At 48.7% G+C, this 17,387-nt stretch overlaps 1 protein-coding gene across 3 annotated transcripts in view; it reads right to left on the bottom strand.

Annotated features, from left to right (window-relative positions):
• The window catches only part of SMAP1 (small ArfGAP 1), a 197,755-nt gene extending 190,535 nt beyond the window's left edge, over nucleotides 1-7,220 (bottom strand). Inside the window, exon 1 of one of the 3 annotated variants that reach the window (XM_075923713.2) lies at nucleotides 6,962-7,220. In XM_075923713.2, coding sequence (XP_075779828.2) covers nucleotides 6,962-7,079 — 118 coding nt within the window. In that variant the 5' untranslated portion in view covers nucleotides 7,080-7,220. The remainder of the gene's footprint in view (nucleotides 1-6,961) is intronic. The other 2 variants (XM_075923715.2, XM_075923714.2) reach the window with 2 other exon arrangements.
• Between the last annotated feature and the right edge of the window lie 10,167 nt (nucleotides 7,221-17,387).

Here is a 17,387-nt window from a genome sequence, read left to right as displayed (position 1 = left end):
ATTTCTTTCTAAACACTCACATTTCACACTCATTCACTCCTCCGCCCCAAGAACTACACAATTGATTCACATGGGAAAAGGGAAAAACTGTCCATACAAAATATATCCATCTATTTCCAATACAAAGCTTCTATTAGTATAAACGTTTAATAATTCATCATATTTTCTTTATAATACAATCTATATTCTAACTATTTCTAAAGCAACAGTGTGATCATGCTAAAAATCACAAGGATCCTTCTGATCTTTCTCTGCTTTAACTTCAGGAACAGGCAAATGCAGTGTGCTTGATGCTAACCAGAGAAGAATGACGAACAAAGTTAAACTATAACATTCATTTATACACTACATTAAGCTACATTTCATGAAACATTGTAAAATTTTCTACATGGGATCCAGTGTTTGTGGGGAGCAGGCCTAAAAGCCAGCTCCCCAAAGGCACCAACTCCTGCCTCCCCTTGCCCTTGCTGCCTCTCATACAGATGCAGTGGGGGAAGAGGAAAGTGTGTAGTCAATTTTCTACATGGGATCCAGTGTTTGTGGTGAGCAGGCCTAAAAGCCAGCTCCCCAAAGGCACCAACTCCTGCCTCCCCTTGCCCTTGCTGCCTCTCATACAGATGCAGTGGGGGAAGAGGAATGTGTGTAGTCAATAGGATCTCTGGTAAGCCCAGGATTATCAGTTTATCATCCTCTCATCTACTACACTTTGTCACTCCTAGTAAACACACTGATCTTTCTGGACCAGAGACCATACCTGGTTAACTAACTTAAGGCTCACACTTGTATGCAATTCCTATTAACTACACTAACATTTATTTTAAAGAGAGTATTGTTTAAAAGCCAATGATTGGGACCTCAACCCTTGTGACTTATGCTTCCCCTGTATGAAAACAGGAGCAGATCTGAGACCCTAAGTTAATGTTCATTAAAGGGGCACCAGGATATCCTGGGATTTCATTTCTTATGGCTTGCAGTTTCCCCCTTGAGCATTCAAGCAGATACCAGACAAAAAGGATCCTGTCTTCTTGGCTTGGAAAAGCACAACAGGCTTTTAAGATACCTTCTGTCTCCCAAACATCATGGCAATTAGCACAAAGTAATTTACCTATTAAACAGTTCATAGTTTACCACAATCTTCAAAGAGACATATAAACAATACTACTTTAATCAGCTTTTATAAAAATGTTAATACTGCTTTATTATATTGAACAGTGGTGGATTTACCATTGAGCCAATTGTTCCTCGGCACCAGGCCCAAGCTCAGAAGGGCCCCATTTCTCTGCCTTCCTCACAGCTGTACTGTGCAGGGCATGATGGGGAGCCCAAAGTACCCTGGAAGCTGTAGTTCCTTGGCTAGCTCACTGCCTAGAGAGCTGGCTCTGGAACAGGGAAGGATCTACATTTCCTAGCATTCTACTGGCTGTTAGCTACAGGAAGGGGAAGGAGTGGGAGAAGCTGTGAGCCGTGCACACCATGGGCTGCTGGAAGGGGGCAGTGCTATGGACAACAAAGAATGGAACAAAAGAACAAAGGCACCTCAACTTTTCCTCATTATATGGGACAGTGTCACAATTGGTTCCAGATATTCTTCAGACACACAAACTAAAAACTATTCTACTTTACTGGGTGTTGGGGTAGGGATTGGTCAGAATTGATTAGATAGCTGCTCACTGTACAACTTTATTGAGCTGAAACCAGGACAACACACAGCGACTAGTGAAACAGGTTGGTCCTGGAGCAGGAGCAGCCCGAGGCTGGCTGCAGCAGCTGGTGCCCCAAGCGGAAGGTGCGATTGGCACCCCTGCCTGCACAGCCGTCAATGGAAGTGACATAATCACAGGGTGCCCCAACGCCCCGTGATGTCATCATCGGGTGCTTGGGCAGGCAGCACCCTAGGCGACTGCCTAGCCTCAAGGGCCTCCCCTGTCCTGGAGACATTGCTATAGGATGCCTGGAAAAGAAAGGAGAGAAATCCGTGGGGAGTTTCTCCTGATCACTAGGACATTTCTGCTTATTGTGGTAAAGAAAAATTGGGGGCTGAGGAAGCTGTGTATAGAAGTATAATCTCACAGCAGTGTGTGATCAAAACAAAAAATGCCTCCGAGACTCAGTACCAGGTGTACTATAGCACTGACATACTAGGTTTACACTTGAAAGGGGCTGATAATGACTAGGGATGTCAAATTCTGTTTAATTGGTTAAATGATTGAACACATAGTTAACGCTGCATTTACCCAATTAAAGAGGTAGGCCCTAGGTGCTCCAGTCCATTTGCTTCTGGCCTCATGCAGGGATCACTACCACAGCTCCCATTCCCCTGTGGGGAGCTACAGGCGGGGAGCTGGCAGCCTTGCACAAGGAGTCCCCTGCACCTGGAGATGCCCTCCCTCTGCAGCTGGACTGTGGGCAGCAGCTGCTCCTGGGTACCAGGTAACTATTAGCCACACAGAGTAACCATTTAACCAGTTACTCTTTAATATCCCTAATTACGACTACATGCAGGCCCACAAAATGATAATCTGGCCCTGAACTTGAACCACCATCTCCCTTGGCCTGAACAAAGGCTTGAATTGGTTAGCATATTATAAAACCAACTTTCCTCATATTCAAAACCCTATTGACATCAAAAGCTAAGTATGGGACACTTTCAGCTCATTCAATTAACCTCAGGACTTCAAATGACAGCTAATTTTTTTTCTTCTCTCTCCCTTCTTATTCCCCACCCCCAGCACAATCCTCACAGCTCCTACTGGCCAGAAACTGGCTAAGAGGAGCTGTCTGTGCCATCCTTGCTGGCATGTGCTGCATGTGTTGACCCACTGCCCCCCAGCAAGAAGCACGCTGCATAGACACACACACACACACACACAGGCCCCAGCAGTTGGCCATATTGAGTAGCATGAGGGGCCACAGCAGAAGGGGCCACAGCAGACAGGGAGCCTGCTTAAGGGTCCTGCTGGGTTGCTGGCTGGGAGCCACCTACGCTAAGCACCTCCTAGCAAGAGCCTACAGCTGGCATCCCACTTCCTCTCACACCTTAACTCCCTGCCTCAGGTTACAACACCCCTCCCGCAATGTCAGAATCCTTTTACACCCATACTCGTCCCCAACTCTGCATCCCAGTCACCTCCTCCTTTATCCAAACAATACTGTGGGAGATCATATCAAAAGCTTTGCTAAAGTCAAGATACATCATACCCACTTTCTTACCCATATCCACAGAACCATTTCTCTCATCATAGAAGACATTCAGGTTGATCAGGCATGACTTTCCACTGGTGAATCCATGCTGACTGTTCCCAATCACCTTCCTCTCCTCCAAGTCTTTCAAAATGGATTCCTCAAGGACCTGTTCCATGATGTTTTCTCCAAAGACCGAGGTGAGGCTGACTGGTCTGTAGTTTCTCAGATTCTTTTGTTTTTGGGGGGTTTTTTTTTTAATAAAGATGAACACTACATTTGCATTTTTCCCGTTGTCTTGGACCTCCCCAATCGCCACAAGTTTTCAAGGTAATGGCCAAGAACTCTGCAATCAAATCAGCCAACTCTCACAGCACCCTCAGAAGCATCAGACTCAGCACCATGGAATTGGGCATGTCCAGCTTTTCTAAGTAGTCCTTAACCTGTTCTTGCACCACTGAAGGCTCTCACCTCCTCCTCATAGTCTGCTGCCCAGTGCAGTGGTCTGGGAGCGGACTTTGTCTGTGAAGATGGAGGCAAAAAAAGCACCGTGCTTATTCCACATTATCTGTCTGTAATTTACCTTCCCCGTACAGCAAGAGCCCCTCACTTTCCCTGACCTCGGTGCTGACTAGGGATGTTAGTGTATAGTCAAGTAAGCAATTAACCAATAAGCCTTAGATTACCTGTTAATCCTATCGACTACATGCACTCCCTCCCCCTTACTGCCTCTATCTGAGACAACAAGAGGGGCAAGTAGGAGCTAGCTTTAAGCAGGCTCCTCACAACAACCAGATCCTCCTGCTCCCCCACCCCATGCAGCAGCTCTAAAGAGGCAGCAGCTCAGAGGGAGAGGGGGGCAGGCTGTAGCCAATATGTGCAGGAAGCCGGTTTTCAAGCAGCTCCCCATGCATATTGGCTCCAATGGACCTGTCTGCCCCCTCCCACTGACTCCTACAGAGGCAGCAAAGGGGGAAGGTGGGAATGAGTGCTGGGTGGAGCAATCTTAAAAGCTCCATGGTATCAGCTCCAAAATGCTGGCTGCACAAGGGTCAACAGCACAGGGAGCAAGGAAGGCTGCAACAAAGCAGCCCCTGTCTGCGGGGGCTCCAGCATCCCATCAATCAGCCTCTGTCTGTGGGGCAAGCCTGGACTCCACATACCACGGAGTAGCTGCTGTTTGTGGGAAGCTTGGATTCTCCCCCTCCTCAGTCCCCATAGAGGGGCTGCTGCCACTTCACACTGCTGCCCCAACAGAAAGGTAGCAGCACGGGGTGGCAGGAGGCTTCCCAGGAGGCTGCACTGGCTGATGGCCCCACACCCAGGGACTACTGAATTATCATGTAACTGCTAAAATTCCATGTGCTTACACAACTATTCAATTACACAATATCTAACATTCCTAGTACTAACACACATGTAGATACCCTTCTGTTGTCCTTCATATCCTTTGCTAGCAGGAATGCCAATTGTGCTTTGGCTTTACAGCCGCTCCCCGAGTTATGACCACCTCCTCTTACAACCATCTGCACTTAACGACTAAAGCGGTCGTAAATGCAGATCCAAGTTGCAAATGGCAATCCGTGCTTACGAACAGCCCGGTCACCATGTAACTCTATGAGATCTGAGTTACGACCACTTCGAGTTATGGACCAAGTGCTGGTTCGTAACTCAGGGAGTGGCTGTACTGATTAAACTACTGCATGCTTGAACAATATTTTTATAATCCTGCCTAGTAATTTGCCCAATCTTCTACTTCTTGCAAGCTTCCTTTTCGTGTTTAAGCTCACCAAAATTTCTCTGGTTAGCCAAGCTGGTGGCCTACCATTTTTGCTATTCTTTTTGCACACTAGAATGACTTGTTCCTGCTCCCTCAAAAATGTCTCTTTAAAATACAGCCAGTTTTCCAAGACTCTTCTTCCCCTCATATTAGTCTAAGGGGTACTGCCCATCAATCCCTTGCTTTTCTGAAGTCCTGTGTATGCATTCTGAGATTCTCCTTTCTTCCTGTGTCAGGATCCCAAACACAACCACCTCATGTCTACTGCTGCCCAGGTTGCCACCCATTTCTACTGCCCCTATCAAAATCTTCTAGCTTCTTGAAGCTATGAACTTAAACAGATGAACTACCACCGAAATAGGATTCACTTCTGTCCATTACAAATTGAACAGTAAAAGACCACAATGAAATTTCAAGAAAGGTTAGGTCTGATACTGAATAAGACCCAAATGACATGTGACGGGGTGAGGTCACATGACATTCTTCTGATTTTGGAATAATCAAACTATATCCCATATGGGTTTTTAAGCAGCTGGTCAAGAGAAGCACATCTCCTAGTTAGTTCATCCAGGCCTTGCAGCAGATGGGTGTCCTCAACGCTCAGAAAACTTCTTGGATTGTCTGTGCACTGCTGTATTGCTTTTCCAGCAAATGACAGAGTGACTGAAGGCCCCCGTGAGAACCAAAGATATGTTATTGTCCAAAGAAAGCCTTGTCTACCTCATCCTCCTTGTCTGATCTATAGCAGACGCCCACCACAACATCAATCCTATTGCTCTTACTTCTAATTGTAACACAAAGCCTCTCAGTCTTTTCTCCAGTTTCATAATGGAGCTCTGAGCAATTATAAGTCTCTTAAACATAGTGCAACTCCACCATTTCTTCCTTGCCTGTTCTTCCTGGAGAGTTTATACCATCCACAAGACTGCTCCAGTCACATGAGTTACCACCACCAAATCTCTGTTTTTCCAGTCACATCATAAGGAAGGGGAGAAGTTCATCAGCAGGACCTACATAGCCCCTTGGAGTTCCCTTATGGACTCCCAGGGGTCTGCAGACCAAAGTTTGAGAAACACTACTATTAATAATCCTTCCATTTCATTCATCACAACATTCAAACCAATACTGCTAAATATTTTGTTTGTGAAGTCTTATGTGCATTAGACCTTAAATATTCAGTATTTAGGCAATTAAGTTATTAATCTTTTTTTAAAAAATCACCTATAGTCTAGGGTTGTAATTCAAGTAATCCAGGGTCTGTACCAGATATTCGAGGGAGTTTCTTGATGCTTGATACCAACAACAGCTCACTGAAACAAGCTTCTGAACAGTGACAACAAAGGCAAGGGAGGAACGTCAACTACTGCATCAAACCCCAAATGACGTTCGCCGGATTTTGGAATAATCGAACACAACGCACGTGGGGCAGGAAGGACCAGAAATTAGTTCACAATTAAAGGGGAGGATAATTGATTTGCAGCCCCCTCCCGACCCGTGTTCGCTATTCAAATCCCAGCTCTTCCCTTCGCAGTACAAGCAGCAACCTGGGTCCCTCGTACTCGCAGGCCAAGACACCCACCCCACCCCGCCCCCTCCCACACACACACACTCACTCCTAGTCAGCCATTGGCCGGCGGCGCCCCCCGGCAGAGCTGTCAGCGCTGACAGGCAGGCTGCACAGAGCGCCCTCACCACCCCGCCCCGACCTCATCGCCCTCGCGGCCCCTCGGCCAGCCCAGCCCCTGCGGAGCGATCCCTGCTCGCCATCCCTGACTCCTCCTTCGGGCCCTGCCAAGTGGCCGGTAAGGAAACCCGCCCACGCCCGCTTCCCCACAAGCCCGCAGCCCCGGAGGGAGGCTCGGTCCTGCCCGCACCGCAAAGCGCTGCCAAGCCGCCGCCTCCTGCGCGGGGCCCCCGGCCTGGCCCTTCCCCTCCCCTGCCGAGCTCCCGCTCCACCGACAGAGCCGGCGCAGGGGTCCCCAGGCGCGGCCCCGCCCGTACCCTTGGCCTCGCAGTCGGCGCAGTACTTGTTGTCCTCCTCCCGCAGCAGCTTGGCCAGGATGGCCTGGTGCTGCTCGTTCTGCTTCTGCGCCTTCTCCCGGCACGAGCGGGTCGACATGGCGGCGGCGGCGGCGGCTCCCTGCGCGCTCGCAGAGCGGGGACCAGCAGCGCTCCGGCCCCTCGCGCAACCAGGCACCGGCAGCCGGCTGCGGACCGACTTCCTCAACCGGAACTACTTGTAGCTACATCCGCCTGCTCCCCTTTACCATGGACCGCGTCCACATAGCACAAGAAAAAATAGTCCTCCGCCTGGAACACTAGTCCCAGGGGCCCTGTCCCCACAGGATTTCCTAGTGGGATTCCCACGGCGCTTCCTGCCTTTGCGATTTAACTGGGATTCAAATATCCCTCCAGTGTGTTGGAATTACAGGCGGGGTGTCAAACCACCGCACGTATCCATCCGCGCACAGGTGAACGCCTAAGCGAGATCCGGGCGCACCTCAATGACGGCAGGGGCGGGGCTTGGACAGGAGCCTCGAGCGCTGACTGTGCCTAGCGCTTCCACCTGCAGCCGCAGCGGCGAGGGGCGGAGCCAGGCGTGTTGGGTGGGGGGAGCCTCGTGCTCTAGTTGCCACGAGTCTTGTAACTCCAAGGCATTTGGGTCTTGCTGAGGGGTGTATTTCAACCCCCCCCCCCTCCCCCGCAGTGTCAGCTGGGCACAACCTTACACTTCACAGGCACGTTCTTATGGCCCCCACCGTTCAAAATGCATTGATTGAACCCCAACAGCAGGAGATTGGCTTGGAAATCAGGCGGCATTAGAAAAATAAAACGGTGTATACGTGGGCGGGTGGTCGACTTACTAAGGTCTTCCATAGGGTTACCAGATGATTTCAAAAAAAGACCAGACACACTTGATCTCAGATGGGGGGGCCAGCCAGGAGGGGAGGGGAGCGGGGCTGGCCAGGAGGGAGTCGGGGAGTGGGGCTGGCCGGGAGAGGAGTGAATCAGGGGGAACCGGCCAGCGGGGAGCGGGGCTGGCCCAGGTGCACACAGATGCCAGGGTGCTGCCCATCCCGTGCATGGTCCTGGCGGAGCACTCAGGTGAGTCTGGCCCGGGGGATTCCATGCCACCCCAGCCCCGCCCCCATGCTACATGAGTGTGTCTACCAGCCAGGCAGTATGCAACTGCGTACTGATACTCATGATAATAATAAAACTTACTTAATTAAAAAATACCGGACATTTATATGTCTGGTATTTTCTCAATTTGTTTCCCGGACAGAAAGCTCAAATACTGGACTTCTCCGGTTCAAAACCAGACACGTGGCAACCCTAGTCTTCAAGTTTTTTCCACAACTGAACTGGAAGATTTAAAAAAAATGAAAACTAAGTATCATATCTCTTGTGTCTTTTAAAAGTAGAATATCAAGAAAATCAACCCATTCCATGGCTTGGTAGCTAAGAGCCCACTTCATCTCCTCCCATTTTCATCTTTGTCATTCCTTGCATGCCACCCCTATGCCTCCAGCCTGCAGGGGCAGCAATAGGTTGTGTGCCTCACCACTACCACTGCAATAATGGGATCCAAGAGGTACAAGGTGTGACACAGTGGGGAAAAGGGCAGGAATTTAGGGGCCCAGTCTCCCCCATCTCAAGGGGGGGCTGAGGCATCCTAGGCCTGCCCTGTAACCAGATTACATCTGTGCTGTGCTATATCCTGGAGAAGCAATAAATTCCCTCTATTCTAATGGCTGGTGGAGTCTGTCCGTGCCATTATGGGGGTGCAGGAGATCGGAAAACCCCAACGCGCCATCACACTCACCAAGACCTGGGATTTCCCAGGATTAACTGGTCAGACAGGTTTGAAGCCTCCCTGCATAATGACTCATCCCCTGCCCTGCTGGGCCTTGCTGCAGACAGCAGCCAGTGGAGGTCACCCACAGCTCACTGCCCAGCATAGCAACCAGCAAGGTACTCCCGACTACGTCACACAAGGGTAGGAGAATTTGATATAGGCTGAGACTTTCTGGTCCGACTACATATGTGGTCTAGCATTGTTTTAGTTAGACCAGTGTTTCCCAATTTTATTTGGCCGAGGAATCCTTTTCAGCTTTTCAGAATTTCAAGGAACCCCTAGGTTTATCAAGCAAAAAAAAGGTGGGGGGAGAGAGACCCACCAATGCATGAAAATCACATTCCTTCCCCAAGACTCCCCACTCCCTTCCTTGAGGCCTCATCCGTTCTGTTCCCCTCTTCTCCATCACTTGCCATCCCCTTATACACTCTCACTAGGTTGAGACAGGAGGTCTGGGGTGGGAACAAGGGATTTGGATGTGGGAAGGGGTGAGAAGTACAAGTTCTGGGAGGCAATTTGGATGCAGGAGAAGGAGATGTTGGCTCGGGGAGGGGGTTCCAGGCTCAGTAGTGTTGGGCTCAGGTGGAAGGTTGGGGTGCTGAGCAAGCCTTGGGCTTGTGGATGTGAGGGTGCAGGAATTCGGGCTGGATATGTGAGGGACTCAGGGCAAGAAGGTTGCGAGTATGATGGGCTCAGGACACAGATTTGTGATGTATGGATGGTGGAGGAATGTTGTGGCAGAAGACTAAGGATGTGGGGATGCAGGAGTTTGGGGATGTAAGAGGCTCAGGACTGGGGGTTCCAGTGTATGACAGGCTCAGATTTGGAGCTCAGGTGGTGCAAGAGTGTTATGATGCTGCAGTGAGGTGGAGGTTTGCCCCCAATTGGGAGCATGTTGGCCAGGCTTCATTTTTAAATAAAATATTATGTCAAACTCAAAAGGTTTTAGCATTGTCTTTATTTATGAGAGGGGTGAGGAACCTGTTTTGAGTCAGGGGTCACTGATCCACAGAAAAGTCAGTTGGGGCCACACAAGTGAAATGCAAAAAAAACTAACAACCCTCCACAAAAAACCAAGCCTCACTAATGTGGTCCCAAATGTGCTGGTGGGGGCAGGGGACAGAGTGAAAGTGGGTGCTGGGGCTGGGGAGAGGATGCTGCTGGGTGGAAAGATGCTGGCTCAGGTGGCGGAGTGCTGAGGCAGGCAGGTGGCAGGGTGCTGTGGTCAGGGGCATGGTCCTGCTGGGCACAAGAATGACTGGCAGGGTGCTGGGACAAGGAAGAGGGTGCTGCTGGGTGTTAGCGTGGATGGCAGAGTGCTGAGTCCTGGGGTGTGAGGCAGGGTGCTAGGGCCAGGGCCAGGATGATGCTAGGTGCTAGGGTGGATGGCAGGGCTGCCAAGGAGCAGGATAGGGATGGGGTGCAGTATCTGGGAGGGAGGTGGGGAGTGGTAGGGGGCAAGGTCTGGGTGGTAAGTAGGGTGCAGAAGCAGGCTGGATATAGGGTGTCTGGCCAGCGGGAGGAAGCAGGAGCAGATTGGGGGTAGGGTGTCTGGCTATGAGGGAGGGTGCAAGGAGGAGACTTGGGTAGGAGTTGGACCTCCCTGATATGGCACCTCTGGACCTGACTGGTCCCAAATGAGGGATTTTTGGACCAGGGGAGGTCATTTCAGGGCTCCTGGTCTCTCCCTCCTCCCCCCACTACGCTTCTTTGCACCTCTGTCCCCTGCAACCCAAATGAGCTGCCCACGCTGCTGGTTCCTTGCACCTCCCCCAAAACCAGTGCAGCACCAGTTCCCTGCAGCCCTTCACAGCCCAACTGAGCTGCCTGTCTGTTCCGTATGCTCTCCCCCATCCACCTCAGCCCAGCTGAGCCCTGCACTGGTTCCCTGCATGCCTCCCCTACAGCACAGCTGAGCCCCGTTTCCCTGCACCTCCTCCAAGCCCTGCAAAACTGCTGAGCCAAGCGCCAATTCCCTGCCCCTCCCTCCCCTTGAGTCTAGCTCCGGTTCCCGGCACCTCCCTCCTCCTGCAGCCAAACTGAGCTCTGAGCTCCACACATACACGCACACCCCGCAGCCCAGCCCAGCCCAGCCCAGCTCCCCGGACCTCCCCATGCTGCAACCCAGCTGATTCAATTTCCCTGCACCTTCCCCCAAACCATGCAGACATGCTGAGCCAGCTCTGATTCCCTGCCCCTGCCTCCCTCCATCCCTCCCGTTGGCTGTGTCTACACTGCTGCGATCATGCACCAAAGCAGCTGCTCTTTGTGCAAAAACTTGCTTCCTGTCTACACTGGCTGCGTTCTTGCGCAAGTACACTGACGTTCTAATGTATGAAATCAGGGCTTCTTACACAAGAACTATGATGCTCCTGCTCAAGAATAACTGTTCTTGCGCAAGAGGCCAGTGTGGACAGGCAACATGAATTTCTTGCTCAAGAAAGCCCTATGGCTAAAATTGCCATTGGCACTTTCTTGGGCAAGAGAGCATCCACACTGCCATAGATGCTCTTGTGCAAAAGCACAGCTCGCACATGGCAGTGTGGACTTGTTCTTGCACAAGATGTTCTTGCACAAGAAACTGTCAGTGTAGACACAGCCTAAGAGTTTCCTCGCATTAGCAAAAATGAATTTTGTGTTGTGCACCAGTACTGAGTTCATGTGGCTTATTTGGATGTGCAACTGTGGCACCAAAGTTATTAATAAATATTTTTAAACCTTTCCCTTTTCCCTCTACTGCCATGTCTCCTCCCCTTGTTCCATCAGCTCCCCTGGTGCCTGCTGCCTCCCAACTCCTCACCCTCCTCTGCCGTCCTTACTCCTGCCCTTCTCTCAGCCCTCCTGCAACCTGCCCCCGTCCACCAGCCCTTCTCTCCTCCCTGTGCCCACTCCTCCAGTAGCCCCACTCTGATCTTGTGAGCTACCCCTCCTTATCCCCTCTTCTAACACCTCCCTCTACACACCTGCCCTGCCTCTCTCCTCTGGTGCTGGTCCCTCCCCTGCAGGTGTCTACCCTTCTGCTTCACCCCCCAGAATCTCCTGGCACTTGCACCTTCTCTTACTCCTGCACCCTCCTGTTGCCTCCCTCTTCCCTCACTGCCCCTACCCCCTTTGCCCTCTTTTTCTCTGATGCCCACCCCCTCACCACCCTCTGCCCCCGTTCCCCTCATGCCCCTGTGTCCTCACACGTGACTTGCTCCATCCCAGCCTTCCTCATGCCCTCCCCTTCTTTCAAGCCTCTCCCAGCACTTCCCCTCCTGCCTTTTTCCTCATTGCCTGCACTTGGCCCCCTGGCATTTGTCTCTCCTCTACCCTGTCCTTTTGGTGCCTTCCCCTCTCTTCCCCCCCTCTCCTCCCCCTCCGCACAAGCCCCTTCTTCTCCCAGCCCTTCCCCTTCCCCTCCGCACAAGCCCCTTCCTCTCCCAGCCCTTCCCCTTCCTCTACCTTCTGCCTTCCACTTTGCGGGGCTGGAGTCTGTGCTCCATCCCTGGACTCTGAACCCACAACTCAGCCGTGCGGCACAATGCAGCGTCCAGAAGTTTTAAAATCCTGGGCTGTGACGTTATGTCATGCCCGGGCATCTCCCGCCCACCGGTTTGAGCACGCTGCGCAGGGCAGCAGCAGCCAGCAAGGGGGAACTCAGTGAAGGTTGTGCATGGCAGGGACGGGACGGGTCCGGGGACGGGGGAGAGACGCTCTGGGACCGGGGGGGAGGGTACGCGGAGAGGGGGCGGGACCTGCTCCAGCTCCAAATATTGGTGGAACATGGGCAACACGAGCCCATACAACTCGCTGCTCATGCCTCTGCTGGCTAGCCGGCTCTCTCTCTCTCTCTTTCAGAGGAGGCAGGGGAGTGCCAGCTCCTCGCGGAACCCCTAGTTTTGCTTCGTGGAACCCCAGGGTTCCCCAGAGCACCAATTGGGAAACACTGAGTTAGACAGATGCCAACTTGTGAGAGTGGCCAAGTTTGTGTGCTGTTATTTAGCTCTAATTTACCCTTAAATGTCTTCCTAGTAAGAAGTAGAAGTATTGGTAATGCTACTAGACAATATTGACCTCCCATGGTTCAGCAAATTCTCTGGTTTAGCACCAGTCATGTCCCAAGGTTGCCAGACTAGAGAGGTTCAACTTGTATTGAGTTTCTCTTTCCATCCTACTGCTACAATATAAGAATGGACAGAACTGGAAGTTGCCAAATCTTCATATGTCTGCAAAGGTGCCCAAAGTAATCTGTGAAAACATGATCTGACTTAGACCTAGGACTTAGAATATCTGAGTGTTTCCAACCCAGTTTCTGATACTGGCCTGTTGTGCCTTTAAAAATGAATTAAAACACATTGCTGGAATTTTTAACAGACTTTGAGAAGCCCCTTATCTAATCTATGTGCATGAGTTTTCCTTTCTTCAAAATGGATATAATTCTATTCACCTACCTTGCAGTACTCTCAGATACACAGACCATGTATTTAAATAGCATGATATAAGTACAAAATATTATTTAAATTGTATACCTTGGGAAAGTGAGACAGATCACTGAAGCATATGCTTTGAAGGAATTGAGGCCTAGTGGATTGGCCATTGATTTAACAATCAAGAATCTGGTTTTAATTCTAGATTCTAATGCCTTCTTATCTAGCACTGAACAATTCATGTAAAGGTGAATTTCAGAGGTATCAAGTCCCCATTCAGACTGAAATCAAGAAAAATGTGTGTGCTTAGATATTCTGAAAAAGAAGGTCTTATTTCTAAGAGCCTGTCTTCTCTTATGTAAATCAGCACTGATTTATCTACCCACCTCACCGTGGGACAGAGAGGAATATTTAGATAATATTTGAAAATAGCATGCCATATACATACTATTACATTCTCCCTACAGTTTAAAGAAGGACATGGAAGTATAAACATCACTCTCTGTATCCTAGCTCTACTTTTGTTTTTCAGAGCCTACAGAAGGTCAGGATACTATAAAAATAAACTATGCTTTGTAGACTGACTTTGATTTTGTGACGCAACCAACAGGTTTGAAATTATTTAGCTAGAGCTACAAATCCACAGAGATATGGTTCAGGCCTTTACCTTCAAGAAAGAAAAAATGAGTCCAGGTGACTCAGTATATACATTTTTCTAGATCAGATCTTATAAACTGAAGTTCTGGTTCCTCTCTGTATAGATGTTAAAGAGATCAAGGTGCATTTTGTAAGTGCAAAATTTGCCTCAGTCATGCAAAATTTCTTCTTCTCAACTGCCAATGGCTACTTTGCCTCATAAACCATTACAGTGGGGCTAAACATAGACAAAGCATACTTACCTAACTAGGACATACTCAGTATTCTGCTAAATCAGGACAGTATTAGCATAAATTTGACTTAATAAAGATGCATTTATCAAGTGCACAATTATTAAGTAGTATATACTGAGATGTTAAATAGGTGTGACATTTTAATCTCTGGTGCAATATTAAAGCTGATAAGAACCCTATTTTTGTTTGATATTTATTTATGTGCTCACTCAAAAAGTCTTAGGTCATGGAATTTACAGCTACATTAGCTAAATTATTCTCCTTGTTTTTTAAAAAAACCCATGAAACCGCAAGAAAATTCCATGAAATACTGTAAACACAGCATGATTTTTTTTAAATCATGCACTCAAAACTCAAAAAGCACAGGGCTAAAAGTTAGGAGCTCAACCTTGCCTTTGCTTCCTTGTACTTATACTTTATAATAGCTATGTATCTTTGTAATTGTATTTATTACACATTGATTAATACAATACAATGTTTATATAATTCAAACAATCAGGAATAAAGATGTCAGCAAAGACACTACCATGATGAACGTTACTTGGAAAAAACTTGAAAGACTGCATTTCCATAAAGATGACAAAATTATGCTTTCATTTTCCCCCAAATGTTTCACTATTTTTTTCACATAGTGAAGTCATAATTATAAAGTACAAGACAAATTAAATAGCTATGATTTATAAATATTGTATAATTGCAACTAGTTGATAGTTGATCCCAGGACAGTCATGAACTGTGGTGTTCCTCCCTTTTTAATCATACAATTAACAGTTCATTGTTGATTGCCTCATCAGATGTAAATTATCCCTCTTCTTCTCTCCCTGCTTCTCCTCTTTTTCGTAACAAGGAGACTGAGCACCTGGTATTAAATTAAATTAGTCAATAAATTCCAAGCTGTGACTGCATCATTGTCATCATTGGAAATCCCAAGGGTCAGAGCCTAATTGCAGAGCAAGCCCCACCCAGAACAATCTCTAGCTAGGTTCTTAAGGTGGTCTGGTTGGATATTCAGTTTATATCTATCAATCTCAATCTTGCTGCATCACCAAAGTTTTTGTTGATTGGCTGATCTTTTGCTGAGTCGCAGCATTCATTGTTATACCTTCTATGTAATTTATTGGTCTTCCATCACAATAATATGCCCATATCGAGAAATCTGCCAAAACCAAACCAGTGTTGATGGATGCAGTTGCTGGGTTCAGCTATGAGTATCTTTCATTGCTGATTTCATCCTGCTATTTAATATGGAGCAGTTGACACAGATGAAAAGAATCAGAACCATCAATCCACCACTTCTATGCCTGCCATGCAACAGATTGTGACTGCATTAATCCATTAAAAGAATGGCCTGACTGTTAGTGGTGAGCACACACAATTCCCCTGAAATCACAGTTGTGGTTTTTCTGCACCTTTGAAAATCAGGCCAAGAATCTGTAAATGTTAGATATGGATCTCTATTCATATTTAAAGAGATTAATCATATGGTAACCTCCCAGCATATGATGGCACTTCTCAAGCACACATGCAAACAGGCTTGTTCTACAGAGAGCAATTATTATTTTCTCAATTGCAATGCTAACTACAAATGGCCAGTAGAAAATTTTTAAAATGTCACGTTACAAATAAAATAGGTGGAGGTTGCTGGACATATTGAAAGAGATCTGCTGCTGATCATAAATTGTATAAACTCAATGGACTGCGAATGAAAGACTTTCATACAATGCTTGTCAAACTACTATAAATATTGGACTACTGTATTCTCTAAGTCTATAGTAATTGTATAACATCTGAGGAAACGCAAGATTCCTTTCTGTTCTGACAGGTCTGGAAGATCCCTTTAAAACAAAATATTTTGCATTCTAAATGTTCAGGATACATTTTCAGTTATTTAAAACACGTGTGGTTCAGCCAGTATTACTTTTAATTTTACCTTATTTTAACTTCAAGCTTTCTAAACAGATGTTATAATGAATATATATCATAGAGAGAGTATTAGAGGAAACTATGAGTCATATATTTGGCTCCCTCAGTCTATGAGAATAAGAGAGCTAGCCTTAGGTATCAGCAGTCCTTGATAACTTTCCAAGGACAAGCATAATCATCCGTTTTGAAATAAATTGCTGCATAAACTAAAAGAATTCTGAAGAAATATATCAAGAACAAATAAAGTGAACTGTTAGAAGATGGATGATTGAAACTAGGGAGGTTTCATTCTTCTCTTCAGATAGTATGGGATTTACTTTCAGCTTTCTAATGACAGGCATTTGTGATCCATGTACTACAGTAAAACTCCATTGGTCCGGCATCCAATGCTCCAGCACTCCTGATGGTCCAGCACCATCGGGAACCCAGAAGTGCTCTGGGCAGCTGGACAATTGGAACTGCTCTGCGCCTGGCTTCCCCGATTCAGCCACTGCTGAAACTGATCAGCAACTGAAATGGGGAAGCTGGGGGCAGAGCAGCTGAGGTGCTGCAGGATTGGTCCCGTAGCGCTGCCCCTCGGGACCAACCCGGCAGCACCCCAGCTGCTCTGTCCCAGGAGTCCCCAAGTCAGCTGCTGCTGAAACTGATCAGCAGTTGACTCCAGGAAGTCCGGGGCAGAGCTGCTCTGCCCCAGGCTTCCCAGAATCAGCCGCTGGTCAGTTTCAGTAGCGGCTGAATTGGGGACGCCTGGGGCAGAGTAGCTGGGGTGCTGCCGGGTTGGTCCTAAGGGGCAGCGCTACGGGACCAATCCGGCAGCACCTCAGCTGCTCTGCCCCCAGCTTCCCCGTTTCAGTTGCTGATCAGTTTCAGCAGTGGCTGAATCGGGGCTGACTGAATCTGGGACACCTGCGGCAGAGCAGCTGGGGTGCTGCCGGGTTGGTCCAGTAGCGCCGCTCCTCGGCGCTGCGGGACCAACCCAGCAGCACTCCGACTGCTCTGTCCGAGGCATCCCCAAGAGCAGCTGGGGTGGTGCCGGGTTGGGCTCGCAGCGCCGAGGGGCGGCGCTACCGGACCAACCTGTCAGCACCCCAGCTGCTCTGCCGCAGGTGTCCCAGATTCAGTTGCTGCTGAAACTGACCAGCAGCGGTGGAATTGAGGATGCCTGGGGCAGAGCCAGACTATTGGAAGGGGGGGCTATGAGGGGTCTGGGGTGGCATCCCCCCCACCCAACCCCAGACCCCTCATAGCTCCCCCTTCTGATAGTCCGGCAGATCTGATAATCCAGCACTCCCTGGGTCCTAAAGGTGCTGGATTATCGGAAGTTTACTGTATATAGTTCTTGTTGA

Source organism: Pelodiscus sinensis, chromosome 3 (genome assembly GCF_052426305.1).
Source record: "Pelodiscus sinensis isolate ZL-2025 chromosome 3, ASM5242630v1, whole genome shotgun sequence".
NCBI lineage: Eukaryota > Metazoa > Chordata > Testudines > Trionychidae > Pelodiscus > Pelodiscus sinensis.
Note: the sequence above shows the minus strand (reverse complement) of the source record. Positions and strands in the feature narration are given on the sequence as shown.